Consider the following 26,972-nt stretch of genomic DNA (forward strand, 5'->3'; position numbering starts at 1 on the left):
TACGTTTTTTGTCTTTTTCAGAAAGAGCCAGAGATTATTCCTTACTGTCAAAGCAAGGAAGTGTAAGCTTAGAGGTCTGTCTCATGTTTGACATGACAGCTGCATGAGAAAGCAGGTTGAGTGAAATGGGACAGATATTTACAGTTCAGATCAGAAAGTTAATCAAACTGTTTGGGATTGATTTAAAAGAACACGTAATATTCTCCCCAGTCAATATAATATATTTACTGTGGTGCAGTAAGCCAGTAAGCGTTTCACTTCTTTTTCTACAGCAGCGTCGGACAGCTTTATGGCTCCAGACTGGCCAGCATTGCCTACACAAAACTTGCTGCTCATCAAGCTTCAGTTTAATAGCTCCTAATATTAAACAGTTATTAGGGTAGGTCACACTGACCTGAGTACTTTCCCCCTTTACTCCTCTTAATGAAGCAGAGGATGAGCAGGATCAGCAACAATAGCCCAATGGCGCTCACAACGCCAATGAACCAGCCCTGTGTTGCAAAGCTTGGCTGCATCTCTGTTACTCCTTAAGAGAGGAAAAAAGAAGGTGGTAGAAAGAGGAGTTAGAGCTTTTTTGGTAACAGGAAGCAGCAATGAAATACACGGCAAATGGAAAGTATGAGACAGATAGGGAGACCAAGATAAAAGAAGGAGTAGAATCTAGAGCAAAGGAGACAGATCATTATGCATTCTGACAGGCTGGCATTTCACCAGGGAACCAAAGAATACAGCAAAATACAGCAAACAAACACAAGTAATGGATCATTTCATATGGCTAACCAAGCTCTCTTTTCACAAAAGTCTTTGAAAGCACTTCACAGGCAGAGAAAGAACTGCAAGACACTCTCTGTAGGATCAGGCTTTATATTTTTAGCTGCGGGAAACCCAGAGGAGAGAGCAGTAGGGATAAAAGGAAAGAGGATGAATGAAGGCTCATAGTACCTGTTCCTTCTGTCTCGATTCCAGTCTTGAAGAAGGTTGTGTTGTTGTAGATAAATTGGAAAGAATAATAGGAGCCAGGAGTCAAGCCCTGGATCTGGTAGAAAGACTGAGAGGAGTTCACCTTCTCTGTCGTCTTCCATTTATTGCCATCTGCAGAAGCACAACAAGAAACCTGTCTTTTTCTTTTCTTGTTCAGGATTGTGTAGCTACTCCCACAAGGTAATAATCCTTTTAAAAGGTTGAATGCAAAGATGCGTAACTTATGCACAGATTAGTGTGAATATTATACCGTTCTTGTTGCGGTATTGGATCTGGAAGCCAACATTCCTGCGTCTCTTTTCTGGTACCCAGCTAAAGTTCACTGCGTTTTCCCCCACAGACAGGCTGATGTTCATAGGAACTACTGTAATGCATTCAGACAAGTGCAAATCAAATTTTTGTTTAATTTAATAGCTTTTACATATTAAAAGACTGAATCGGCTTTATACCTCCATCCAGCATAGTGGCACCCTTCATCGTTGTTGGTACTCCATCCCCAGCAGCAGTCCGCCCCCTGAGGTAGAAACGGTAGTGGCTCTTATGGTCCAGGTTCTTCAGGGTGATGTGGGTGACTGTGGGGTCATCTATTGTCTCCACCTGCATGGGGCTGTCATCACTCTCTGTAACTGACCACAGCAGTGCCAAAAAACCATTTAATCACTTTTTGGTTGTCAACACATGTATGGATACTGTATTGTTCATGGTGACAAGTAACTGACTGATAAGCTCATTAGGATGCTTTCCTTTTGACATTTTTAGCACTATTGATTTCACTGGAGATGCATTGCTCGTTTTTCCAATGTCTGATTGCAGCATAGAAGAACTTCCAACTTGAAGGATTTTACTCAATGTTCACTTTGCTGGCAAGGTTGAAATAGACACATGCTCACTCTGTTGGTACTGCAGCAGATATCCAATAAGCACTCCATTGGGCTGTCCAGGAGGTGTCCAGTGGAGGGTCATTTCTGTCTCTGATGGGCTGTCTAGGGTCAGGGTCAAGGGAGGACCAGGGACTAGCAAAAATACAAAAAATGCATGATGATAATGTACTTAGTAATATCTATCATCACATCACTCTATCATCACCCCTTGCTACCAGTCTCATTTCTTTTTTCTTCATGCATATAGTTCTCCCTCTCCCTTTGCCATGTTTCTTGACCTCTTATTTGTATCATCTGCAATAAAACATCTTTAACCACTTTGTCATCACTTCTCCCTTTTCTAGCTTTATTTCTAGCCTCTTTAACCCATTTATTCTCACCTCCCTCTGGAGTCTCAAAGGGCAGCGCCTCAGAGAAGGGTCCTTCTCCCTTTATGTTGTATACAGTCACCTTAAGGGTGTAGTTGGAGAACGGCCTCAGATCACTGATCACTTTCTTCTTCTCGTTGGGCTCCGTTTTCACCACCACAGTGCTTTCTAACTCTTGTGCCCTGCGGCCTCGGTGGTGGCTCCTATGCACTTTCCTGGTATAGTGGATCTGGCAAAAGAGGACATCACAAATGAGGATTAATTTTTTTATTTATATTTGGAAAATTACAGTTTATCTCAGTTGCTCAGGCACATTTCTTTGAACAGTTTTGAAGTCACTGAATCTGAAGATGAATCTCCCAAAACTCAGTTTGGCAGGATAACAAATTATAAACATCCTCTGTTCTTTCTTGTTCTTTCAGGCTGCTACTGTTACAAGTCACCACAGTGGATCATCCCCCTTTATCTCATCGTATCCTCACCACCCTCTTCATGTCCTTCTTCACCTCATCCTTGATGGTCTTCCTCTTTTTTTCCTGCCTGGCAGCTTTATTTAATAAATCCACTCCTTTCTCTGCACATGTCCTCACTATCTCAGTCTTTCCTCTCTTAACTTTGTGTCCAAACCTGAGCCGTTGCTCTGATGTTCTCATTTCTAACCGTGTACGTCCTGATCGCTCCTAACCAAATTATTTTTGTTTCCAAATTACAGTTTTGAAATCATCCATCACAGCAGGTCTCACTGCCATCTTGTAGACCTTCCCTTTCACACTTGCTGCTATCCTTGTGTCACAAATTACCCTGACACTCCACCCTGCCTGCACTCTCTTCTTCCCTCTCATGTGCTCTGTCCTTTGCTTTGGATGGTTGGCCTCAGGTATTGAAACATCTTCTCCTTGCTTCACCACCACACATCCTTATTCCTCTCTAACATTGTTGTAATCAATTCTCATACTCATGGCTTACGCCAACAGATTTGGACATTTATATGGAGTATTCTGCATGGATGATTTACATGCCAACATATTTTGGAGGCAAAAACTATCTGGATGATAGAAATGTGACCTATCTGGAACACAAGGACATATACAATAATTAAATCTCAAAACACACAAAGCTGGGATGAGACAATTGTTTAAGTGTTCTGAAACATTTGAAAGACCTAACAAAGAAAACAAAATGCTTTTCGTGATGCTCTTCATCCTTTCGACAGGTTTAGCTCTCATTCATTAACTGAGCCCAAGCAAATGAGGAAAACTGTAACATTTATTGCATTTAGTTACATTTATATTATGACTCTGTTGATGTTCTCATTTGGTTCTCTAAGACTTTAAAAGCAGGGACAGAGCATTTACTAAAACATGAATCATAAAAAACCAAAATAAAAGGAGTATTTCTAGAGTGTGAGATATATTTTGAGGGGGAGAAAGGGCTTTACAACCTTGAAACTACAAAGTACCCTGACGCCACTAAGCTACAATCTGTCTGCCTCCACTTTAAAACCACTCATGTATTATTCATGCATACGTCAGGCCAAACAACAGATGAGATACTAGGGCAGTACCTTGTATCCCAGCAGGTGTCCTCTGACCGTGTCTTTGTCTATAGGTGCCCAGGTCACTTTGATTGTACTGCTGTTTATTATTTCAACACCCACATCCATCGGGGCCTCTAAAGGAACTGAGCGCCAATGACAGACAGGAAGGAGACGGGTTAGAATGCCAAGTAGAAGAAATCCCAGGAAAAGAAAAGTGTGCTGAAAAAGTAATAGTTTTTTTAAAAATATAGTACCATCTTCTCCTGAGTAGCCTATGACTGTGTCTGGCTCAGGTCCCCTCCCTATCTCATTGAAAGCCTGAACTTTAATCTCATACGCAGAGAAGTTCCCGACATTGTCAACACGGAATGGCGGCTCTGTTACATTTTTCTCGTGCCAGTCGGGCCCACCACCCACTGCTTGTCTCCACTGCACACAGTACTTGAAGCCAGGTCCGTGGACCTCGGTTTTGTTCATTTTCTGTAAAGATGGGAGCAGCAGCCAAATAAGACCATTTCTCAAATATTATCAGTAACCGCTTTGACCAAATGGTGCATTCAGGTAAGAGATATACCTTCCAGCTGATGACCAGAGTGTTCGGTTCAATGGACTCGCTCTTGACATCTTTAGGGTTATTATCTGGAGCTGGGATTAGCAAACAAGATGGTTTAGTGTTGTTTGGGATTTACTGTGACAGTTCATAAACATATAGCTACAGATCCATGGCTTTTACCTTCAGCAGGTGTGTTGTATATTCCAGATGGTTTGCTAGGGTCGCTCTTGCCCACGTCATTGATGGCAATGATCCGGAAACGGTAGGACATGAAGGGCCACAGGGAGAGAACGGCACGTTCTTTGTTTCCGCTAACTCTGGCCAGCATTTTCCAGACGCTCTCATTCGAACGGTGGTCCTCAAACTCTACCACATACTCTACGACAAAAGTCAAGGAATGATGGAGAAAGGACATTATCCCAAGGAAGTAATGGAAACATAACTAAACACTCAACACTCATAAAGCTGCATTTGTGTCTGCCTTTGTCCCGTCTTTCTCGACTCACCCCGAACCGACCATGGCAGATGGTTGCCCCTCCCCTGAACCTGGTTCTGCCAGAGGTTTCTTCCTGCTAAAAGGGGAGTTTTTCCTCCCCACTGTCGCCATACAGCTTGCTCATAGGGTGTCACCTGATTGTTGGGGTTTTCTCTGTTTTCTTTCTATTATTGTAGAGTCTTTACCTTACAATATAAGCACCTTGAGGCAACTGTTGTTGTGATTTGGTTCTACATAAATACAACTGAACTGGATTTATTGTATAGCTATAAGGATAGCTAGCTTTTCTAAGCGATTTGAGCACTCAAACCGTGTGCGTGTCTGTATTTTTGTTATTGTTGTAGAGACAATCTGTTTACAGGTTGTCATGTTATGTGTCCCGCCCACCCCAAAAGGATGCCACGCTTGCCTAAATCAAACATTGTGTTTCTAGCAGTAAGAACATATCTAATATGGCAGATCTCCAGCTGTGTGCTTCATGTGAGAAAGAGCAACTGTGGACAATGTCCTGACCTAATTCTTCCATTTTCCCTATTTCTATGTCTAATCCAATACTCTGAAGTAGGAGAAAGACAGCTGTGTCTGTGCATGTCTGTATGATTGTGTTGTGGGGGTTTTGCAGTCATGAGGATGTGTCCTCCTTGTGGTGACAGAGATAGGCTTAATATGTAGTTTTTAAGGTTAGGTGAAGTATAAGGTTTTGTACATGTCAGTGCTTAAAAGTGTGCAACTATATGTGTTTGTACTACACCTGTCACTGGGCCGTTGTGGTCATCTCCAGGAGTCCAGCTGAGGGTGACAGTACGATCCTTAGGATCAGAGATCTGTAGGAGGATGGGAGGGTCTGGACGATCTGATAGGGGACATCAGTATTATTACTAGCATGACTACCTATGCACTACATGCACAATAAAGGTTTTAAATGAGTTTGTTTTTGTGGGGGTGGAGTTTATAACTACAGAATGATTTTAGGCCTGTTGTTTACAGGGTTTGGACATTTGTCGGTTTGTGGTCATATGTGGTCAGTGGTCTTACCCCATAAGGTGAGGGTACCCCTGGCTTCTGCTACATCCAGTTTTGTGATGATCTCACAGGTGTACACTCCCTCATCATCTGGCTGCACATTAGTTATTTTGAGATCCGGTCCTTCCATTGTATACCTGAGGAAATACAGTCATCGTCATCATGAATTACAATTTATTATCACCATCCTTCCCCACTAACTCTTCATTCCCCACCCCAATAAACAAATGGCTCACAAGCATAATCATCCTTTCATGATTTCCAAAATGATCCTCTTTATTTTCAGATATAAAAATGTCTCACTTTTCATCACTGTTGGAATCAGCCAGCTTCTGGTTGTTCTTTCTCCACTGAATGAAAGGAGGGTCGAGTCTGGGGTCGACGAGGCCCAGGCAGGTGAAAATGGCTCTCTCTCCAGCCCGGACCTTCAGAGCCTGTGGGGGTGACAGTATCACGGTCCTATCTGCAGAAGAAAGCAAACAATACAATGCTGAGACAAGCTGCAGGAGGTACAAGTAATAAATAAAGTTGGCAAGAGTTACTATGTCTCTAAGCATGTGAGTGTCACTGACTGAATATTTCCAGCTCAACACTGATTGACAAATTGGAATTTGGCACAGTGCAGGTGTAGATCCCGTCATCGCTGTGGGTGACGTTAGCAATCTCGAGCCACCCATTGCTGAGAGGGTTAACTCTGCGATCTGCTAGAAGGAAGGAGCTGCCGTTGTTTCTTTCCCTGTGAAACACACACACACACACACACAGACACACACACTCATCAATTTAAAAACCAACACACACATCAGAAATTTGGCGGGTGATTTTTAAAAAAAAGGGTTTTCAGCAACTGCAGCGGCTGATAAATTTAATAACTTAAAAGCCACTTTTCCTGTTTTACTACAATGAGCAAAGCCTGATTGGATATTTGCCACACTGACAGAATTCACAGTCACAGCCCAGATGTAACAACACTTAGCTGTTAATTTATGCACATGAAGACCTACCCACGCAATAATATCACCTTTTTAGAATGTATTAATGGGAAAATCTGCCAGCAAACGATGGAATATGCAATACCGCCTCACCATATCACTTTTGGTTTAGGAGAGCCAAAGGTCTCACACTCCAGTAAAGCCTTCTGGCCCTCTGTATACGCATATGTATTCCCATCATCGGTAAGGATCTGGGGAGGCAGCTCTGAAACATCCCACAAAGACAAATGAGATACACAGAGAACAAACTCAAAATCCAGTTAAACAAACAGCACGTAACGACTAGCACTCACCAATGACATAAACATTGGTGTTTGTGAGGATGGTTCCATGTTTATTGGAGGCCCGACACTGATAGATGGCAGTATCTCCAAAGTTCACATCCTCTAGGATCAGAGATCCGCTTGCTGTCAGAGTACGCCTAGGGTCCTTATCAACTCCTGTTAAAGAGTACACGCTGTCAGTACATCTTAAGTGCCAGGAGATGGTGGTGGCGCATGTTAAGGTGTGTGCACTGACCTGAGATGGGGACCCCGTTGATGGTCCAGCTGATGATAGGAGAGGGAATGCCATCTGCCTGACAGTCTAATCTGACTGTCTCACCTGGGGCATATAGCTGACTGACTGGCTCCTTGATCCAATAAGGTGCAGCTGCAAGTGACAGAATATATCAGTTCCAAATAGTACAAGCAAAATACTATAAGACTGAGTTTCTACTACCTTGTAGGTATCAACAAAAGCACAAAAAAATGAAGCAAGTGACCACAACACTGCTCTTTGTCAAAATTGTTGATTGAAAAAAGGTCATGGAGGGAGCTTCACAACACACTTTTTATATATAAAACCCTATGACATCACAAAGAGGTCATACACTTACGCAAAATCACACACTGCATGAATATATCTTAAAATCACAAGTTTTTACAACTTAGAGAAGCCAAAGACTTCTTCAAGTCCTGCTTCAAACATATGGTTTAAAATAATTAAATACACCATTTTAGTATGTAATGGTTCAAGGTAATAGGGCAACGCTCAGGACCACATGAATTAGGAAAAAGCTTTAGTTTCCATCTCCAGACTTTTCAAGCAATATACCAGTCATGTTTTAGCTCTTTAAAACATTAATTTTTAATATGGTAAATGGCCTGTATTTGTATAGCGTTTTACTAGTCCCGAAGGACCCCAAAGCGCTCTACACCTTCCGATTACAAGGCGAACTCCCAACTGTTGAGCCACGAACCCCTTAATATCCATTATATGACTTCACAATGACACAAAAAGATTACACTAAACTAAATTTCCATATTACCAATGCTGACATCAGCATAAAACCTGGATGTTTTAGACCTTCGGGGACAGTTGCACACTCTGAGTGCCCTTGTTTATTATTAATTCTGGTTTGGGGGGTTGTTTTTTTGAGTTTTTTAGTTAATTACATTGATGCTTTCAGTTTTTGAATTTCTTGTGCAAAGTGTATGTGTTTTGTTGTGTGTTATCGTTTCCTGGTTTGTATTCTGTAACATTTTTTCTCTGCAGCTTGTGTTAGTCTCATTTTCTCCATTAATTTCAGTTGTCCTCTCAAATTCTAAAAATTCCTCCTTGGAAAGCATGAAAAGTGAATCCTCCACTCTAAACCGTAAAGAGACTAAACAGTTCAAAAGCCGTAATCTCTGGCGGCATGGGTGTACATAACTATAATTAGCACATCTGTGAAGGTACCATCAATGCCCGGCGATGTAAAAAGTTTTGTGTGACATATGCTGCCACCCAAACAACATCCTCCCCAGAGAAAGCATTCGGCGATATAAGGCCAAACCACATAACAACAGTCTCTGTGTCATGTCTGCAGTCTGGACCTGGCACGCATTGCAAACATTTGGTGCATCATTAATTAGTCAGGAGTTGGAAAACGTTTTTGTAATTTGCTCAGACTAATTGGTCTCCTCAGTGCCCAAGAGTTTACAGAGTGTTGTTAAAAGAGGAGGCGATATAGCATAGTGGTAAACTTTTTTGAAACATAAAAAAGCACATTTGTGCAAGCAGCTGTGTTACATTTTTATAGAATTTAAAAAAAAAATGAGGTTGCACTTTAAAATGAGCCCATTAGTTTCAACATGGAAGTTTACAAAGCAGAGCTATTCTTATGAAAGACACTGGGGAGCTGAGGAAATGGCAGGATCTGGTGTTTCTGCAGTTTGATTGTGTAGTGTGAACCACAAGGTGTCTCTGCTTCTGTGGCATCTCTTGTGACTGATGTTATTTTTAACAGGCTCTCACTAACAACCCAAATTTATGGCAGTTCCAAAAAAAGTTAGTGAGGGAGGTTTCTGTCTATGCAGCTACCCACAGAAACCCCGAAAACATTCTAATGGTCAGCAAACCACATCATATATATTGAGATTAAAATATCAACCTAGAAATATGTAATGGAAAATAATAGCATGCTGTGTGTTTTTTCACTATCTCTCAAGATATATATATGTGTGTATGTGTGTGTGAGGGAATGAGAGTGTAATAGAGAAACGCAAGAGATATACCTTCCACAGTCAACATGTAAATGTGTTTGGTGTTTCCTTGGGAGTTCTCAGCTATACACTGGTATTCACCCCCGTCACTTTCCGAGATATTAGTGAAGCGCAAGCGGCGGTCAAACATATCTTTGGTGGTCCGAGTTTCTGACAGCTCGCCATCCCTCCTCATCCAGGACACTTCTGGAGTTGGACTAGAAAGGATGACATGTATGGAGGGATTAAAGAGAAGAGAGAAAAACAATGAGAGGAAGTAGACATAGAGTAAAGCAAGCAGGCAGAGAGAGAAATGCCGGAAGGAATGATAAGGACCATTAAGACAAGATGGCAGCAGGAAGCAGAGTTGGCAGGAAGAAGCGAAAGACATAATGGAATAATGCGTAGGGTGGGGTGGATGGATGAGAGACAGGTAAGATTGAAGGCTTAAGTTTTCCAATTAAAGGGGTTGGAAGCGCACACACATGTGCACGCTGAGACACTCACAGGCCTTCGACGATGCACTCCAGGTCTAGTGTCTGTCCCCTCAGGGCATGGTACGTGCTGTGATGTCCAGTAGGTCTCATCATTTGGGGCCTTCTGTTCCGCAGTACCGAGTTGGCTGGACAAAGAGAGGAGGAACCACAAAGACAAAGAGAAACACTCATACATATGCATGGGTCATTTTTTTAGATTGCTCTGCTGCTGACACAGCAACCACTTTAAAGACTCTGAAGAACACAAGTAGAGATGCAGGGCATGGATTCATGTTGATAGACTTTAGCTTTCTAACAAAACATCATCATCTAGACTCTCTACACACACAGAGGTCTCATGTTAACATGTGCTCATCTTTCTGACCTCTAGTTGGGTCGCACTTGCTGGCAGCCACATCACAGTGTGAGCTGAATCTCATTATAATATGGGCTGAGCAGAGGAAGACCCCCTGCTGGTTCAGTGGGACCTACTGGATTTGGTCACTGCTTCGGTCAGCACAACATGCCACCACATGGTGATGTGTAGTTTAATTATGTGGCCTCAACTAATATACTGCATATGGCATTTAAATGTAGCATTTATGTCCTTAAGAATGAAAGAAGTTAGATTTTAAGAGGTGTATGAATGTAAACTGGTTATTTTTCAAAACAGCTCCGTAACTGAATGACTTTTACAACCATGATACGCGCTTGGAGAATAATTTAAACTCCTGTTTAAAGTTCTGAGTGTATCAATAGTTGTAGGATTCAAGGAACGCTGGTACAGATAAGCCAGATTTCCAGACATTAGGCCAGACTGACTGGGATCCTCTGATTTATTTTCTATCTAGCACCACAATGAGACTCACATTTACTGTTCTGAAAGACATGTTTCAACCACAGAGAAGCCATCGAATCGATTACCTGATGATCAATTGTTGTTTTGTTGTTTCTGATCCTGTTTTACACACAATCAGAAAATCACCAATGTAAACTAAATTGCCTTGAATTTTCTTATTCCTTAAGACCTTGACATTTTATTTTGGTTTACATTTTGAATAAAGCTGTTGTTAACTGGAACCCACCCTTAATTCAGGTTAGATCAGCTTAATCTGAGTCAGATGAGTTTAGATAATCTTCAACAAAACTCACATTGGGTGACTTTCAGAGAGGTGGGCTCTTTTGCCAGAATCGTGCGTGTTGCCAGGTACTGGACATTGCACGTGTAGTCATCCCTGCTGTCCGAACTTTCCAGATTGGCAAAGTACAGATTGCCGTCCTTCCCCGCCATCACCCGCTTACTAAGGTCGATATGACGTAACCCTGAAAGAAGTAAAAGGAGTGAGAAAAATGTTGACAAAATGATTGAAACTGCTTAAAAGAATTGGAAAAAATTACAATAACAGAGGAGCTTATTAACAGCAGGATATAGATTGGGCAGGAGATACAGATGCAACAGGATGAGAGGAACTGAAAAATGTAGATCCTGCATGGATTGTAAAAAAGCACTAGAGGAAAAATGTTGCAGAAATGTTGATGTCTCGATGCAGAAATAAATTGCTAACTTGCTTTCTCTGAAGTGGTAAATGCACAACAAAATCTTGGAGACAGGAAGCATGTAATGGAAGCAGAGAGATGGACAGATAATGTACTCACTTAAGTCCATCCAGTGAATGATAGGCTCCATAGAACTTTGTGGGGGGTTACACTTCAGAATAAAACTTTTTCCCTCGTCAGCCGTCTCATCAACCTTTTTATCTTTCTGCTGGGAGGGGGGAACTTAAAGGGAGGCAAGACAGAAAAAAGGTCTTAGTAAACACGTAGGTGATGGACGAGCTCATATAGATGTTCAACGAGACAATCTTACACAAGTCATCGTGAACAACGAATACAGTGCGGGTCAGTCGCACTACAAAAACGGCAAAATCAGCTTTACTGTACACGTGTAAAACAATATTATATTCCAGGAAATACTGTAATTTTATATGAGCTGGTGTTGATCATAAAGAGCTGGTCCTAGTGATAAAGTTCTCACAGGTTCAGGCTTAGAAGGATCACTTGAATATATGAATTTATCTTCATGTCAACGTGTAATTTTTTACGTTGTCAACTTGCAACAACAACAAATATAAACATTACTTTACTATATTTGATTATTTATAAATGCTATGTATCCCAGGCATATGATATTGCTGCAGGTAAGAGGATGAGTTATGCTTCATTCTTGTGAGGTGAGTTTTGTGCAGCGTGTTTCAGGCTGGAGTGTCCGTGGTAGTAAATGACACGCTGTTCATCATTTGGCTTATATGCAAAACATTGATATGCATAAATTAGAAACATTTTTGTCTTGGAAGTTGTACTCAGTTATATGTCAGATGCATTCTTTTAATTATAAAAAATACTTGGTTTTTTAAAAATACATCATATTAAAAACACAAATAAACTGATATGTAGTAAACTTTCTCTTATTAGAGAGTCCTTGTTTTCAATGAAATTGTACACATTTGATGTGAAACATGACCAACTTTTCCATTATCCCAGGACAATGTGCTCCTTATCTGTGTGTGAAAATAGAGACATTTTCCAAATTGGTAAAAACAAAACAAGTTTACAGGTGGAAGTAGTTGGTGATTGTAAAAATCATTCTGTGATGGCTCTAACAGGAAAAAAAACTGATGGTTCCCTTCAAAGCTGTGTATCTTTTCTTATTAATTATGGATGCATAGCAAAATTTTACATCCTATTTCAAATCATGACACAGCTACAGAAATAATAATTAAAACTAATGTTTAACAGACAAACTATAGCAGTGTCTGTGGATGAGCCAAACAGATTAAGAGTTCTGAAATTTAAAGGAAAGTAATTCTAAAGATTTTGTGAGAAGAATCTCTGGAAAGGAGTGTTGCAAAAGAGCTCGTGGTGTTTTGATCACTGCCTGTTGCCTATTTTCCAGCTGCTCGAATAAGCAGAAAACATCCTGCTCATTGTCAACACTGTCAGCTGAGAGCTGGCTATGAAGCAGTCCAGTAATCTGTCCGCCATGTTTATTAAGACAAATTTCACTTCTTTCCTTCCCCCACAAACATTCTTTTTTTACTGTGTGAACTTTAAGGTCACGTCTCACATCCACAGACAGGCCTAAAAAACTAAGCTGCTGGGCAGATTCTCACGCAAGACCACATATGTAGTCGACCTGATAAAACGCCCTTGGTTATTTCAGTATGTGGGTAACATAGCATGCAAATTGAGATTAAGGACTTCTTAGCACAAGAGTTGCATTAATAACAGCAAAGGGAGATTCTCTATTGTCAGAAACATTTCTAAAAACAGGCCTATTGGGTATAACACGTGGAGAGCGTATTGTGGGGCTTCAATAAGTTGTCTTGTTTATTGGGATTATGGATATCTCAACTGTTGTGCCTACATGCTTACAACCATTTTCTTCCACTTATTCACTTCTTGGTCATTGGGCGTTAGAGTCTATCCTAGCTGCCATCAAGTGAGAGGTGGCCTTGAACAGGTAGGCGGTCTGTTGGAGGGCTAACACAGACAGACAACCATTCACACTCACACTATGAGCAATTTAGAATTACCAGTCACCAAACCATACATGACTGTGGGAGGAGTCTGTAAGACAACAGTGCGTACCACCATGCCACTGTAGTGCTGTGTGTACATGCATTTAATTAGTCTTCACATAACTATAATTTGTCTGTGCTACTATTAGACTGCAGTCTGGTGTGTTGATTGTTGTACATGTATCTATGTAAAAGTGGTATAATATGTGTTATCGGTATATCTATTGAGATCAATAGAGTTACAATTTTTCTAGTAACATTTGCTCTTCAGCTGATGTGCATCAGCTTCTTCTGCTGTTATGCAACATTAAAAATACTGACTTCTGATGATTCTACAAAAACAGAAACAGAACCATTGTTTGTTTTATTTTTGTCTTGTAGAAGACTTAATTTGTGAGTGATACATGTTTGCTTTCCCTCCTCCCATCCGTTGATAACCTCACAGGAGCTACTGAAGAGTGCTTCTTCACATGACATCAACTCAAGAGCGTTTCTGGGGAAACCGTTGTCAGGGAAACTGTGGAGGGATGAGGTCGTCCAGGAGAGAGCCAGTCACTCAGGTAGATGGATGTGCAGAGGTACTCTTTACTTTTGCTCAGGGGTCCCCATGTATGTGTGTGGATGATTGTGTATATGATTATCACGTTATTGCGTCTAATTATGTTCCAGGTGGCAATACTCTTAGCTCTCAGTGTGAGCCCCATCTGCTAACAGATGAGCGCTGTATAAAGCAGGAAAAGCACTGTCTCCATTCACAGCTTTTTAAATCAACCATATATAAATCAACAAATACCGCAGCTTGCTTCAAAACTGAACCTTGAAGGCATTTATAGGAGAGCTAACAGGAAATGACATTTAAGAGATTTGTAATTCCTCTGGTGTGATGCAGTTTGCTCTTTAGCATAGAGATGTTTTATATCTTTGATAGTATTTCAATGATGTTGTTCTTGCCTCGAGGGCAAGGACAAACAATTACAAATTGGGGCAAATATTTCACGGCTATATCTTTCAACAAGCGGTCGGTGGTTCACGAGTCGTCGACGTGCTCTTACCATCCGTGTTCAGTATGGCCTCGTTAGACACAGCTGTCCCCAGCTCATTGGATGCGTAGCAAACGTATTTGCCTTTGTACTTGTTCAGTGTGTCCATGGTGTTGCTAAGTGTGTAGAATGCGAATGAGCCAGAGCTTTCAGAGACCTTCAGCTCCGGGTCACTGCCTGGGTCAAAGTCTTCCCCGTCCTTTGCCCATCGGAAGCTAAAACAAAAAACAGAAGAGCCTGAATTTTTCTTCTTTCAAATATTCTGTCCCTTTGATGACACAAAATGACACAAATAGGGTGTCCTTACATTTTGCTTAATTTAAGGGCACAAATGAATAGCTGCAAAATTTACACAAGATGCCCCAGTCAGACTTAGAACTCGTGCTATAATTGTGATATTCATCTTTTCCTTGGCAATCGGAGCACTTTTCCACTTCAGAGCAGCTAAGACACTTTGAAAATATTGCTCGAGGGCTTAATGACATTTATCCCCAAATGGAACAAGAAATCTGACTAGGAGAAGCTGTGCTCTCATGTAATGCTAATATGTAGATGTCAGCTGAACAAGGAGACGGAAGGTCACCGTTCCAGATAACCAATAGTTGGTCTCCCCTGTGAATAATATAGCATTTTCATTCGTAATCAAATCATGATCTTTATGTTTGTGTGTGTGTGTGTGTGTGTGTGTGTGTGTGTGTGTGTGTGTGTGTGTGTGTGTGTGTGTGTGCACGCGCGTGTTGACTAACATGGGTGAAGGGTTGCCAGAGGCTTCACAGTTCATGACGAAGTCTTCAGTGCTAAATACGGTGACAGACTCCGGCTGTGTTTTGATCACTGGAGGCCTCTTGACTGCATACATCAAAAGTCATAGTTAGTCGAGTCACAACACAGACATGTAAATGCACACACCCCAAACTGACTTGCAGGCTTTGCTTTGTTAAATTCACATGATGAGTGTCCATGATGCATGCTGCTATATCTCTAGCTTTAACACACAGATTGCATAAGACGCATCTCAGACTCATAGCAAATAGCACAGAATAACTAGAGACACCACTTATTTCCATATTTTAACAGCTGCAGAAAACTATATAGTCAATATCTCTTAAAAAGAGTCCCCTGAGATGGAGATGAAATGTAGGCCAAGGGAAAGAGTAAGAGCAAGAGAGCAGGAGGAATAAATGGGTTGAGATGAGAGAAAATTGATACAGCATAATGTAAGAGGAAGAGTTCATATAAAAGAGGTATATAGCACAGTGTCCCCTGTGAGACTGAGACAGAAAGAGGGAGGAAAAAGTGGGCTTGGAAATGAAGCAGGGATTTTTTAAAGAGCAAATGAACAGGTTTCCCTTTCTTTATCATTGCTGTGCACAGCAGCCATAAAGCACATGCGGCATTTACATATGCACAAAAAAACAACTTGCTGGGCACAACACCAACATGTCTTTAACATATGTTATAAACCACAGTACTGTGTTATATAGTTCTTGAAATCAATTCAAATTTAAATGTTTTTCTCATATCATATCTTCAGGAACTATTCACACTGTTCTTCTTTGCAGTGGAACAGAAGCCACAGCTTGATACTTGTGAGTAGAGTCTTTAATTTGACTTTAAAGGAAAGAGACAGCGCTGCAGCCAGAGATAAATTTATATTATGTAGGTAAATGGGTAAAGGAAGGCACAGGACAGAGGGGGGGCGCGGTAGATGAGAAAAAGGCGATGAAGATGGAGAGCTAAGCAGACAGCGGAGATAGATGAACGTGCAGCAAAGAGAGAGCACATGCAGTGCGGCAGAAAAACTGAGCAAAAAGACGCAGAGACACAGAGGGAACAAAACAAACAAGGGGCAAGTTTGCAGAGATTTGGAAAGAGACGGATAGGGAGACTGCAGAAATTTAATGAAAGGATTCCCAGTGATGCAGGGAAATAAGCCCATTTCCTCAGCTGATCAAATTGAAGTTTGGGCTGCGGGCGTTGCTCCATTATTGGCAGAAGAGGAGGAGAGGAGCTGGTGCTTAGTGCTTTAACTCCTCTTTATTTCCTCGCGTCTTTGATCTGACAGCCCTGCTGCCTCCTAACCGACAGCAGCTCTTCAAACTTCCTCCTCCCTTCTCCTGCAGGAATTCCACCTACCGGGAGCCAATGAGGCTAAACACATATACACACCCAAACCTACACGCAGGTGCTTGTTGAAAATAAAACACACACGTCCTCACATGCGATCACAAACGCAGGATAAAACACAGACACTAGCAGCATAACACTGAAAGGGCACACAGATGCCAGGACTCATTTAAGTTCAGCACTGAAGTATATTTTGTTTGATGCGTGTTGGATGGAAAACAAAAACATGCTAATAAATTAAATGTACGGTTAAAGTGTTTGCAGTAAACATTGCCAGCATCCACATTAAGACATCAATAAACGTAAAAGCACTTACGATCTCTTATGCGGTCTGTTAGTCCACAGTGGTGGGCAGAGTCAAGGAAATGAAGGAAAATATTTTAATGATAGATAGATAGATAGATAGATAGATAGATAGATAGATAGATAGATAGATAGATAGATAGATAGATAGATAGATAGATAGATAGATAGATAGATAGATAGATAGATAGATAGATAGATAGATAGATAGATAGATAGATAGATAGATAGATAGATAGATAGATAGATAGATAGATAGATAGATAGATAGATAGATAGATAGATAGATAGATCGCATTGAATAGTATTTATCACATATGAACAATGCAGCGGTGTAATATCTCCTTTAATAGGGCGTAGGTTTTAACCCTTGTCTCCTTGACACAGATCCTAAGGTATGCCATTTATTGATCCTAATCATTCATTCTCAGTGACTCTTATTGACATGGCACAGGCTTCCTAATTGAAGGCACCAGACACCTTGACCTTTTGCATCTCTGACCTGCTCCTCCCTCCTCCTCTTCCTCCTCACCATCATCCTCCCTTCATCCCTTCAACCCTCTCACCTCGCTGTCACCTAGCCTCCTCGGGGACCCATATGGGTAGATTTAATGCATTCATCAGCATTTGAGGGATGCGCATGTGTTTGTATACAGGCACTTTTGAAATTAGTGTAGGCGGCTGTGACTCACTGCAAGTAGTCTTAGATAAAGAGTTAACAACAAAAGCAGCAGTGGAGGAAATATCCTCTCTCTGTCTCTCTGCTGGAGCTTTGTGGGCAGGTTGACAGCAGCAGAGAAGATGAAGATCAATTTCCCTGTGGGGCCACAAACTCAGCTGTATTTCTAATGCCCACATATTACATCGAGGAGGTGAGTGAGGATAAACATCACTGGATTTTTTGTTGTATAACTCAACTGTTGATTGAATTACTCCCCAATCAGATTCTGGTTTGCACCATAGAAACCAGATCAATAGTAGGACTAATCAATACAGTAGGGGAGGATCAACTGCAAAGCAATTAGACGCCACACAGGCACAAAGGAGGCCTAACCAAAGAAACCCCAGCTCTAAATACTAGTGTCCTGTTATGTATTTACAGCATAACGGAGCTCTGTAACACTGAATACTGAGGTTACTGAAAGAGAAACGCGTGTTCATTCAGCTCATTTGCACTAATTAATCATGATAAAAGATTATTATTAGAGCCCTTTGATGAGGCAACAATGTAATTACCACAACAAATAGATCTTTGAACCACATGGAAGCATTCACAACCCACTAATAGGAATATTATGAATCAGTACTCACAATTGGGGGGAATATTTATGGCTGCTTGGCTGGGCTGGGTTGCAAGGGAGAGAAGGATGAGGACAAGGGGGAGGAGGCAGCTGGAGCACTGCCCCCTACTGCCAACCTGCTGTCGCTGCGTGTCAGGCATTGCTCACTGTCCCATCAAAGTCCCACCTGCTCACACACTTACAGTAAAATGCACACAGAGAGCACCTTCACTCACACACAGACTCGTGCAAGTGTGAGGCTATGTTTCTTGTGCAAGAGGCTTTGGCTTTGCCTCCTATGCCTTTGATCTTCTTGTCCTCTCCCTCTGTTTTCCCCTCTCCTTCAGTGTTCTTCAAACCAGGTCCACGCCCTCCTGCTGGTCTCTGCTCTGAAAGATAGAGAGGAAAAAAGGGAAGGACATGCACAGAGAGGCCATGTGTCAGAATGAAAGAAAAAATACCCAGAGCCATGTGGTTAGATCAACAGACAGACTGAGACATAGAGTTAACAAACCAATCAGTCAACAATGCTCATCCCATCGAAAAAACAAAACAAAAAAAAAACACCAGCCAGCCTATCGCCCAACCTGTTCCTATTAAGAAAAAAAGAAAAAAACTATTTGGTTTTAATTGCATGACCAGTGGCCCGTATTGAGAGGCCAGTCAGCAGGACAGATGGGCTGAATACCACAACAAGAAGCTGAACAGAGCCTCCCAGCACCCAGATGGGCTGCAGACAGACAAATGCAGAGTGATGAAGTGATAAATCTGACGATACGCAAGACAGACAAACAAATAATTGATAATTAGGTTGACTGGTCAGGGCTGCACTGCATGAACTGAACAGTTTGTAGTGTACTGGGGTGATAGTATTGTGCTAAGTATGCGATAAAGATGCTATCAGTCCTGGTGAGTAAGGAAAACCACCCCTTCCTTTTAGTCTATCTATTCTCCATCTGTATCCTTGGAGTCGGTCCTCGCCACAACATGCAGGCTGTCCTCCCCCGCGGCACCACGTGGCGCAGCCCGCTGACTGTTTACACTACTCAGTATCACACACAAAGAGCTGTTATAGCACGCCATGATTAAGACGTGCGTGTGAGACAAAAGAAAGTGGCGATAATAGAGAGAGGGGCTGATCTGGCAGCTCTGCAGCCTGATCGAAGGAGTTTTGGCTCCGCTCACCGTTGTTTGCTGGCACTGCCACAGCAGAGTGATGATGAGTGACCTTGGGGAGTGGGGGGAAGGTCAGAGAGAAGAGGAGATGAAGAGCATGAAGAGCGTGGTGGGTGGGAGGACGATAGAGAGTGGTGATTATCGGTCATTTTCTTGTATCTAGTGGATAATTGCTGGTCATGTGTTTATTGTGGATTTTGTGTCACTCAGCAGAGATTGCACTGAACAATATCCTACAAAAGGACACAGGAATGTGGGATTTGTCTACATCAAAAGATCTATTCAGATTAAATTAAAGACCAAACAGAAGTCTTTAGTTAGGCTGTTTAAACTAACAGCATTGGGATTAAATGAGCCATTAAACTCACTTGCTTGCTTTGTCAGAAGAATGGAAAACATGGAGAGAGAAGGGGGAGGAGGGGTGAAGTAGGTGGAAGACTTTAGCAAGGATAAAAAGTGGAAAGTGGGATTGAGGAGGGGAGCAAGGGAGGGGTGAGACAGAGAGAGGCAGAGTAAAAGAGGGGGGAGCAAAGGTTGATGGGATGGGTGGAGAGATGTGAGGGAGGAGAGGAGGGATGACAAAGGGTGACAGCTGTGACGCTAATCCATCCACTCACACACATAGACACACATGTGCAAGATCTTCAAATCAGTGTGCATCATTCACTTTCTTGATAGTCCTCTTCTTCTTCAGTCCTTCTGTCGGCTTAAAGCCTCTTTAGTTGTTGTTGTTCTTAGGAAACAGGGAGCCAATTACAGTGATCCGGTCTTAAATCGGCCTCTCCAAAATACCATTAGAGGGGGATGAATAAAGCAGGACTAGTCAGGGTATTAATACTGGTGTTAATGTAATCTAAAGTGGGAGCTTGCCTAGCATTCAAGGAGATGGCAAGGGAGCGCTGTGTGGAGCAAAGCAAGACGCTGATTAATGATTAGGCATGCTATACCTTGTCATTCTGCCAATCACAGTTCACCAAGGGAGTTTGCTACATGCACGCACACACACGCACGCACAGGGATACACACAAAAGAAGCTTGTAATGCATGACCAGACCGACAGAAAGGAAAGAGGACAGACAGACACTTGGAGTGGTCTGACAGAGGATATCAAAAAGATAAAAGGGCATGGTCCAGTGGGCTTTAGTCAGGAGGAGGCAAAGCTTGCAGAGGAATATTCCAGTCCTGTTGAGGAGGAGCAGTAAAGGGGAACACTATAATGGGATGGGAATGGTGAAGAAATGACTGTCACATGAGACTGAGGCTGCGAGGTTGCCATGTAACGAGGCCAACCCTGCCACCCAAACATGCCGCCCAGACTGAAGCCCCACTCAGCCCCACTAACACACTCGCATACACACACACAGCTTCCACACTGTGTACACAGCATGAAGCCTCGTGGTCGCTCCATTATCACAGGAGCAAGAGACTGTCATTGAAGCAGATGTCTGATTTCACTTCTTCAGGGCGTCTGCTGTGCAGCTGTCAGTGATCCAATCCCATCCCTGTTACCTGCTTCATTTGACAGGGTCAAAGGTCATGCCTGGGATGGCTGCTCGCAGCTGGGCTGAGATGAACCTTCACGGTGTTTGAGTGCTTTTAAAAACTATTATCACCACTGGGATGTCAACGGGCACCATCAAAAGTCATTCAATCACAGAGAGACCGGAGAGTGAGCAGCATTGTGTTGAGATCCGAGGGCAAGGTCATTTCTGCTTTGCTACAACGTTGCTGAAAATTAGCCACCAACAGGTCGTGTATCAAACAAGCCGAGTCGACCGAGTCGATTTAGCAGCTCCTTTAAATATTCAAGCTTTGCTTTGAGGCATTTTGCCTAGAAAATGCAAATAACTCAAACATTTTGCATTATGCTGTTAGTACTGCCATCATTAGTAAAGTTTAACCACTGCAGCGCTGTTGTGATGTGTAACCCCCTGTTACCCATTAGAGAGAAGATCCCACCCATCCTTCCTCTGCAAAATGTTCTAATTAGCATTAAGCAGACATGTTGGGCGTTGTCGGGCACTTCCTGTGCTTAATAGGCTCGCTTGTTTTTGAAGAAGGTGGGGCAATAACACAAGATTAAACCTCAGTAGTCTAATCAGGTCTTGAGTTTCACATATATTCTCATCTCCATTATGCCAGTCAGCCACAAGTACACCATTTCACTCGTCCTAATGAACATAGCTGGTATTCCTTCCCCTTAACGGGAAGAAAACCACCATAAATATAGATATATGCGTTTATCTTAATTTTTTTTCGTTTGCAGCACATTTTGATCAGATACAACCGCTCTGTTGGATTCACGAGTGAACATGTGTGGGTGTGTTCAAGCATGTGTGCAGGTCTCGTGTCCTGTCATGCCTTGCTTTTAAATATTAACTACCTCCAGCTGTGAAGACGTGTAGGAGGAGAAGATGCAGGACGGAAGGAGGGGGGAGAAAAATAAATGAATACGTGCCCCCCTTTACCCCTTCTTCTTCCCTGAGGGTTCTTCTGTCTGAAGAAGCATCCGATTTTTTTATTGTTTTGAAGAGAGAGAAGTGGATAGAGGGACAGGGGAGAGATGGCGTGATTTAGACAAAAGCAAAGGGAGCAGTACCTAAAGAAAGAGGGCGGATGGTTGGAGGCGTTACAGGAGAAGGGCAGTGAGAAATTGCAAAGGTCAGTGATGAGTACGAGTGAGGCGGGGTGTCTGTGAAACAAGGTGATGCTAGTGGGGGGTAGATGATCAGGCGTCCTACAGAGTGAATTATTCATAGATTTCTTCTTCCTGTCGGCACAATTTGCCCTAAATTCACCCAAATTCATAATTCATCTACTCCCCTTGCCATACATTTGGTTTGGTCCCAGACTGACAGCGACCGTCCATACCTGCTGCCTTTGGTGTGGCTGTCTGATTTTCTCCCTCAGACCCTCCCCTCTTCCTCTCTCTGGCAGGGTCATAGTTAATGCATGAGCCTGTTGCAGTGAGAACAGTCTTCGGCCCATTTTGTCGCTACAGCAGAAAAATACCACAAATCATGTGAAATAATACCAGCTCCCTGTTTCCGCTCTGTTCCCCAATTTTAACTCAGTCATTTGTCATTACTCACTCACCGCTGGGAAGATTGCCTTTCTCATAAGACTTTCTCGCATTTTGCAAAAGCATTTCTACTTAAGAGCCCACCTTTATAATAGGAACTGTCCAAGAACGATGAGCACCTATTTTCCTGTCACCATTTTCTTTTCATCAGTCTTCTCCTCTCTTTCAGTGTCAGCCCTCTTGGTAGCCGACACTAAAAGCTTTCTTCAATTCCCTTCTGATCGCTTTTCACAATACGTTTCAGAGTCCCTCCTCCTCTCTCCTCTTTTCTCTGCATTGAACCCCTTTTCACTCCATCACTTTAATAAACTGCTGGTGTAGCACTTTAGCTTGGACAATAGGCAGCGTGGTTGGTTAATTCAATATTTGCAACTTTAATGGAAAAGAGGCTTTATAGCACAGTGGTTTCCCACTGTGCTATAAAGCCTCTTCCCAGTGCCATCATGCCAGCACCCTTCGTTGAAAGGCCCAGTAACATATATCTCAAGACTGATGATCCACAGTCGACTCCAAATGGAAATTTAGTAGCTGGAAAAAGCTGCAGAGCTACAGCTTATCTGAAATCACGATACACAGACAGCGAATTTATCAATACCACTATTAGCATAAGCTCAGCAGTTGCATACTTTACTACTCCCACTGGTGTCAAACGTGGTGGCAGAAGGCACACCGCACAGCATCGCCATCATTTTCCAAAACGCGCACCTGTTTTCGAGGACCCCACCTCACTACAGGCCTCACCCCCCTCCCTCCGTTTTGACATGCATTAGGGTTTAATATTGGAGTGGCTCAACACAGGAGAAAATAAAGGTTGTCAGAGGAGCCGTGAGGGCAACCGCCCACTCCCTCCCTACCCTGGTTGCCATAACAACATGGTCTCCACACTGCATCCCCCCTTGTACATACAAATTCAGTTATTCACACACATGGACACTATCGGGTTTGCGGTATCACTTACATATGCACACACACGTAGGCACTGAGTGGTGCAAACTGACAGACTTTCCTCTCAGCACACACACACACAAGTGTGATTACTGGGTGTGCTCATATATTCACTGTTTGCACATATTTATAGCTTGCAAATTCAAGGATTATAAGGCTAAATAATTTACAAACTTATACAACAGAAAGTTAAATTACAAAACAGCAGTGCTGAGAGTGCTCCTCACCTCTCTATTCTCACTCTCTCTCTCTTTATTTCACAGTTATTCAGCGTATTACCAAGACTGCAGAAGAAGCTACCTCTGGCGCGGTTTATTTATTGATGTTTTTCCCCTTAAGATACAATGGCAATGGTGGCAACAACACCCCCCCCCCCCCCCCCCCCCCCCCAAAAAAAAAGAAAAGAAAAGAGAGAGAAAAAATAGTGGTGAATAATTCAAGGAGAAGGGAGTGGACTCATTAAGATATCCGTCAGGTCCGGAGAGAGGCAGGAGAGGTGGATGGAGGGAAGAAGGGATGCAGGCAGGAGAAAGGGAAAAGAAGGGCAGCAGCGACGGGAGACCAGATGGGTGGAGCTAACAACAAAGTTGAGAACAAAAAAGTCTGAAAAATTAAAAATTCATCGTGAATGAAGGCGAAGAGAGAAAGAAATAGGTTGCAGAGATTTCTTTTCTTAAAGAAAGGTGAATCCTAAATGACATTAAAGGAAGAGAGATCTAGTTATGGGAACCCGGACCAGTAAAAGCTCTTTAATGATCAACATAGGGGTGTTACCCCCTGTAATAGTGTATCAGATTCCCGGTGTGTGTGTTGGGGGGGGTGCATGTGTTTAGGTGCACATAAGCCCGTCTCTGTTGCTGCGTGTATCAGTGAAGATCAGTCTGTGTGTCAGCAGGTCAGCTAATCGCTCTTATCAGCTAATGGAGCCAGTCTAGCAGATGGAGACCTGCCTTTGACTCTGGCATGCTAGTTGCTGCGCACTTAAGTACAAAACTGATAAGACAATTTACTTGTCTTGCCTGTCAGTCAGCTGGTTGTGGGAAATGAAAGTGTATGTATGTTCAAAGGGGGGGTGGGTGAATTGAATGGAGATGTTTTTGTGACTGGATAGCTAAAAACATGAGGGAGTAAAACAGGTTCAACATGTGGTCAATGAAAATCACTTCCCATTTCCTTTAATTTCACCTGCAAATTAAACATAATAACATTACAAGAAAACAGAAAACCCAATCTTAAAAAACAAACAAACACACACAGATAATGCGAAGGAAGCAAATCAAATCTTTTCTGTACACTAAGGCCTGCTGTGCACTCTGTATGTGCAAGCAAACACTCACACACACGCTGTGACTTCGTACTCACACATACTCAAATATAAACCCTTACTGCTGCTGAACTTCTGCTCGTGGGCGTCATTTGCCTCATTAGCAACAGCATCAGTCAGAGTCTGTGCCTGCAGCACAAACGCCGCTAATTACAGACACACCCTCAGTGTCACGCTGAAGATATAAGATGTGTTGCATCCAGATACCCCCCACCCCTCCTACACACACACCACACTTCCTCTTAGGTAAGATAAAACACACAATGGTTCTGCAGCACACTACGAATAATTCCACACTTATGCACATCATATATCTTATAGGCACACTGTTGTGTAAACTGTATTGTAGGAGCATCCAGTGGTGATCGTATACAGCTTGTGAAGCTATTTCTTGTGCCATAATGGTTTAGTGTCCATACAGCAGAGAGTTAATGGTGTTAGCCAGAGTAAATAGGGGCAATCATGGCATTATGAAATTATGTGGAAGAGCTATTACGAGTGACCTTCTCTCTTTCCCCTCTCACGTCTCCTGCTCCATCCTACACTCCTTGCATTCTTTTGTTTGTTTGTTTGTTTGTTTTTTATCTCTGACAGTCAGCCTCTTCCTCCCTCTCCTCATCCCCCAGAGTGAATAACTTGCTTCTTTTTAGTTTTATTTTGACATGCATTTTGACCTTCACTGACACTTTTTGTTCCCCTGTGAGGACATATTCTGTTTGGGAACTGAGATTCAGGGGGGATACTTGAGTAATTGTGTTTGTATGCAGCTATTCATCCCTTAGAGATAAAAATAAATAAATGAATAAAAATACCAGCTCAGATGGGGGAAAAGGAAATTTTATGTTTGTTTGTTAGTAAAGCCTTTGGGGATCAAACTGGAGATAGGCTGGGCTGTGAAAAGGAGCTAACATTAGTATATCTGTCACTGTTAGCCTCGAAGCCAAACGCAGCAGCTTAGCTGCAGATCACAAACACGCTACAGCAACAAAAAAAGGGGGCCAGCAGGAAACCAGGCACTGAAGCATTGTATATGATGCTTGAAAAGCTAAACCATTTTATTTAGATGGGCACAAAACATTGACTCTGTGATAACTTTTCCATATAGGTCGTGTTGTTATTGAATCAGCCATCCATAAATGCAGTGAAAGCTGTAAAAATAAAAAGGGAAGGCTGTAGTGCTTTAGTTATCACATGAGCCTCAGGTGTGAATAGGAGCATATGTCTGCATATGTGTGGGTTGCATCAGTGCAGAGAGCAGGTGGAGGGAGGCCTGCTGTGTGCTGCAGGTAGTGATTTCTAAAGAAGTGCTGTGCATTCAGTCATTCATCTGACAGAGAAAAGGGTGTGGTCCCTCGGGTAGGTGATAAGTGGCCTATATAGCGCTGCAGGACTCAGCTGCCAGCCACTTGTGTGACACACAAGAACACGTGGCCACATCCATAGGGAAAAGCAGCATGCCATAACCTGAAGAGATGGGCGGGGTGTTTATGTCGCCTACTGCCCCCATCATAACAGGATAGATAGCAGAGAGCCCCGTACCTGAGTGAAATTCATACCAAACAAATCTGAGAGTTGTTTCTGTGTCTCCATTTTCCAGGTTTTGCAGGTATTTTTCTTTTTATTTAGCTTGAATTTCTAGTAGATAGATTTGCCCGTGGGCTTCTCTGCAGAATGCTTTATGCCAAGACTTCAGTCTTTGCCAGACGCATTTGTCAAGGTCTCCTTACGTTGGATGTAATCCGTTTTTTTCCACCACTTCAGGGAAATGAGCTGCTGGCAGGGCAAGGTCACACATAGTGCTTTGCTAACACGTTTGCACGGAAGAGCCCCAGTGGCCGAACGACTGTGTGAAAGAGGATGGATTTTGTTTCTAGCGTTACACTGGGCTTGTAGAGACATGAAGGAATCGCACAGGAAATTACAGGAATCACATGAATGAAAACATACACAACCCACACACAAAATGTTCCTACTCATCACTTCATTGCTAAAACAAAGCAAACAAGAGAAACCCTGCAAAAAAAATAAAAAAATATATAACACAAACTAAACTAGCTGCAGTAATAGAAGTAGAGGAGATGCAGAGTTACCGAAACAGCTTGGAAGATCCACTGATTGACATGTTTAAAATACCAGGTTACACAAAAAGCTTCTCGACAAACCCATTAACTTTGTTAAAAGTTGCACTCATTTTAAGTGCTACTCATTTAATCAAATAGAAGGTCTTCTAGGGACAAGAGCGGAGATAACATCCCTAAACAGCTAGTAAATATCTATGGAGTGGAAACAAAGTGGGAAAATAAAAG

At 42.4% G+C, this 26,972-nt stretch overlaps 1 protein-coding gene across 6 annotated transcripts in view; it reads right to left on the reverse strand.

The window, feature by feature from the left end:
• The window catches only part of l1cama (L1 cell adhesion molecule, paralog a), a 43,380-nt gene that overhangs the window by 3,794 nt on the left and 12,614 nt on the right, over positions 1–26,972 (reverse strand). For 3 of the 6 annotated variants that reach the window (XM_004558739.5, XM_004558737.5, XM_004558738.5), the window contains exons 2-26: positions 18,171–18,528; positions 16,873–16,887; positions 15,176–15,278; positions 14,442–14,644; positions 11,468–11,590; positions 10,964–11,134; positions 9,843–9,957; positions 9,369–9,553; positions 7,351–7,482; positions 7,125–7,271; positions 6,925–7,036; positions 6,412–6,575; positions 6,143–6,302; positions 5,852–5,976; positions 5,568–5,669; positions 4,501–4,698; positions 4,342–4,412; positions 4,022–4,247; positions 3,795–3,910; positions 2,243–2,459; positions 1,872–1,994; positions 1,431–1,607; positions 1,232–1,345; positions 943–1,092; positions 395–526 (exon numbers count right to left, since the gene is read on the reverse strand). In XM_004558739.5, coding sequence (XP_004558796.1) covers positions 395–526; positions 943–1,092; positions 1,232–1,345; positions 1,431–1,607; positions 1,872–1,994; positions 2,243–2,459; positions 3,795–3,910; positions 4,022–4,247; positions 4,342–4,412; positions 4,501–4,698; positions 5,568–5,669; positions 5,852–5,976; positions 6,143–6,302; positions 6,412–6,575; positions 6,925–7,036; positions 7,125–7,271; positions 7,351–7,482; positions 9,369–9,553; positions 9,843–9,957; positions 10,964–11,134; positions 11,468–11,590; positions 14,442–14,644; positions 15,176–15,278; positions 16,873–16,887; positions 18,171–18,300 — 3,511 coding nt within the window. In that variant the 5' untranslated portion in view covers positions 18,301–18,528. The remainder of the gene's footprint in view (positions 1–394; positions 527–942; positions 1,093–1,231; positions 1,346–1,430; positions 1,608–1,871; positions 1,995–2,242; positions 2,460–3,794; positions 3,911–4,021; positions 4,248–4,341; positions 4,413–4,500; positions 4,699–5,567; positions 5,670–5,851; positions 5,977–6,142; positions 6,303–6,411; positions 6,576–6,924; positions 7,037–7,124; positions 7,272–7,350; positions 7,483–9,368; positions 9,554–9,842; positions 9,958–10,963; positions 11,135–11,467; positions 11,591–14,441; positions 14,645–15,175; positions 15,279–16,872; positions 16,888–18,170; positions 18,529–26,972) is intronic. The other 3 variants (XM_076878126.1, XM_004558740.5, XM_076878127.1) reach the window with 3 other exon arrangements.

This window comes from Maylandia zebra, linkage group LG20 (assembly GCF_041146795.1).
Source record: "Maylandia zebra isolate NMK-2024a linkage group LG20, Mzebra_GT3a, whole genome shotgun sequence".
In the NCBI taxonomy this organism is placed as follows: Eukaryota; Metazoa; Chordata; class Actinopteri; order Cichliformes; family Cichlidae; genus Maylandia; species Maylandia zebra.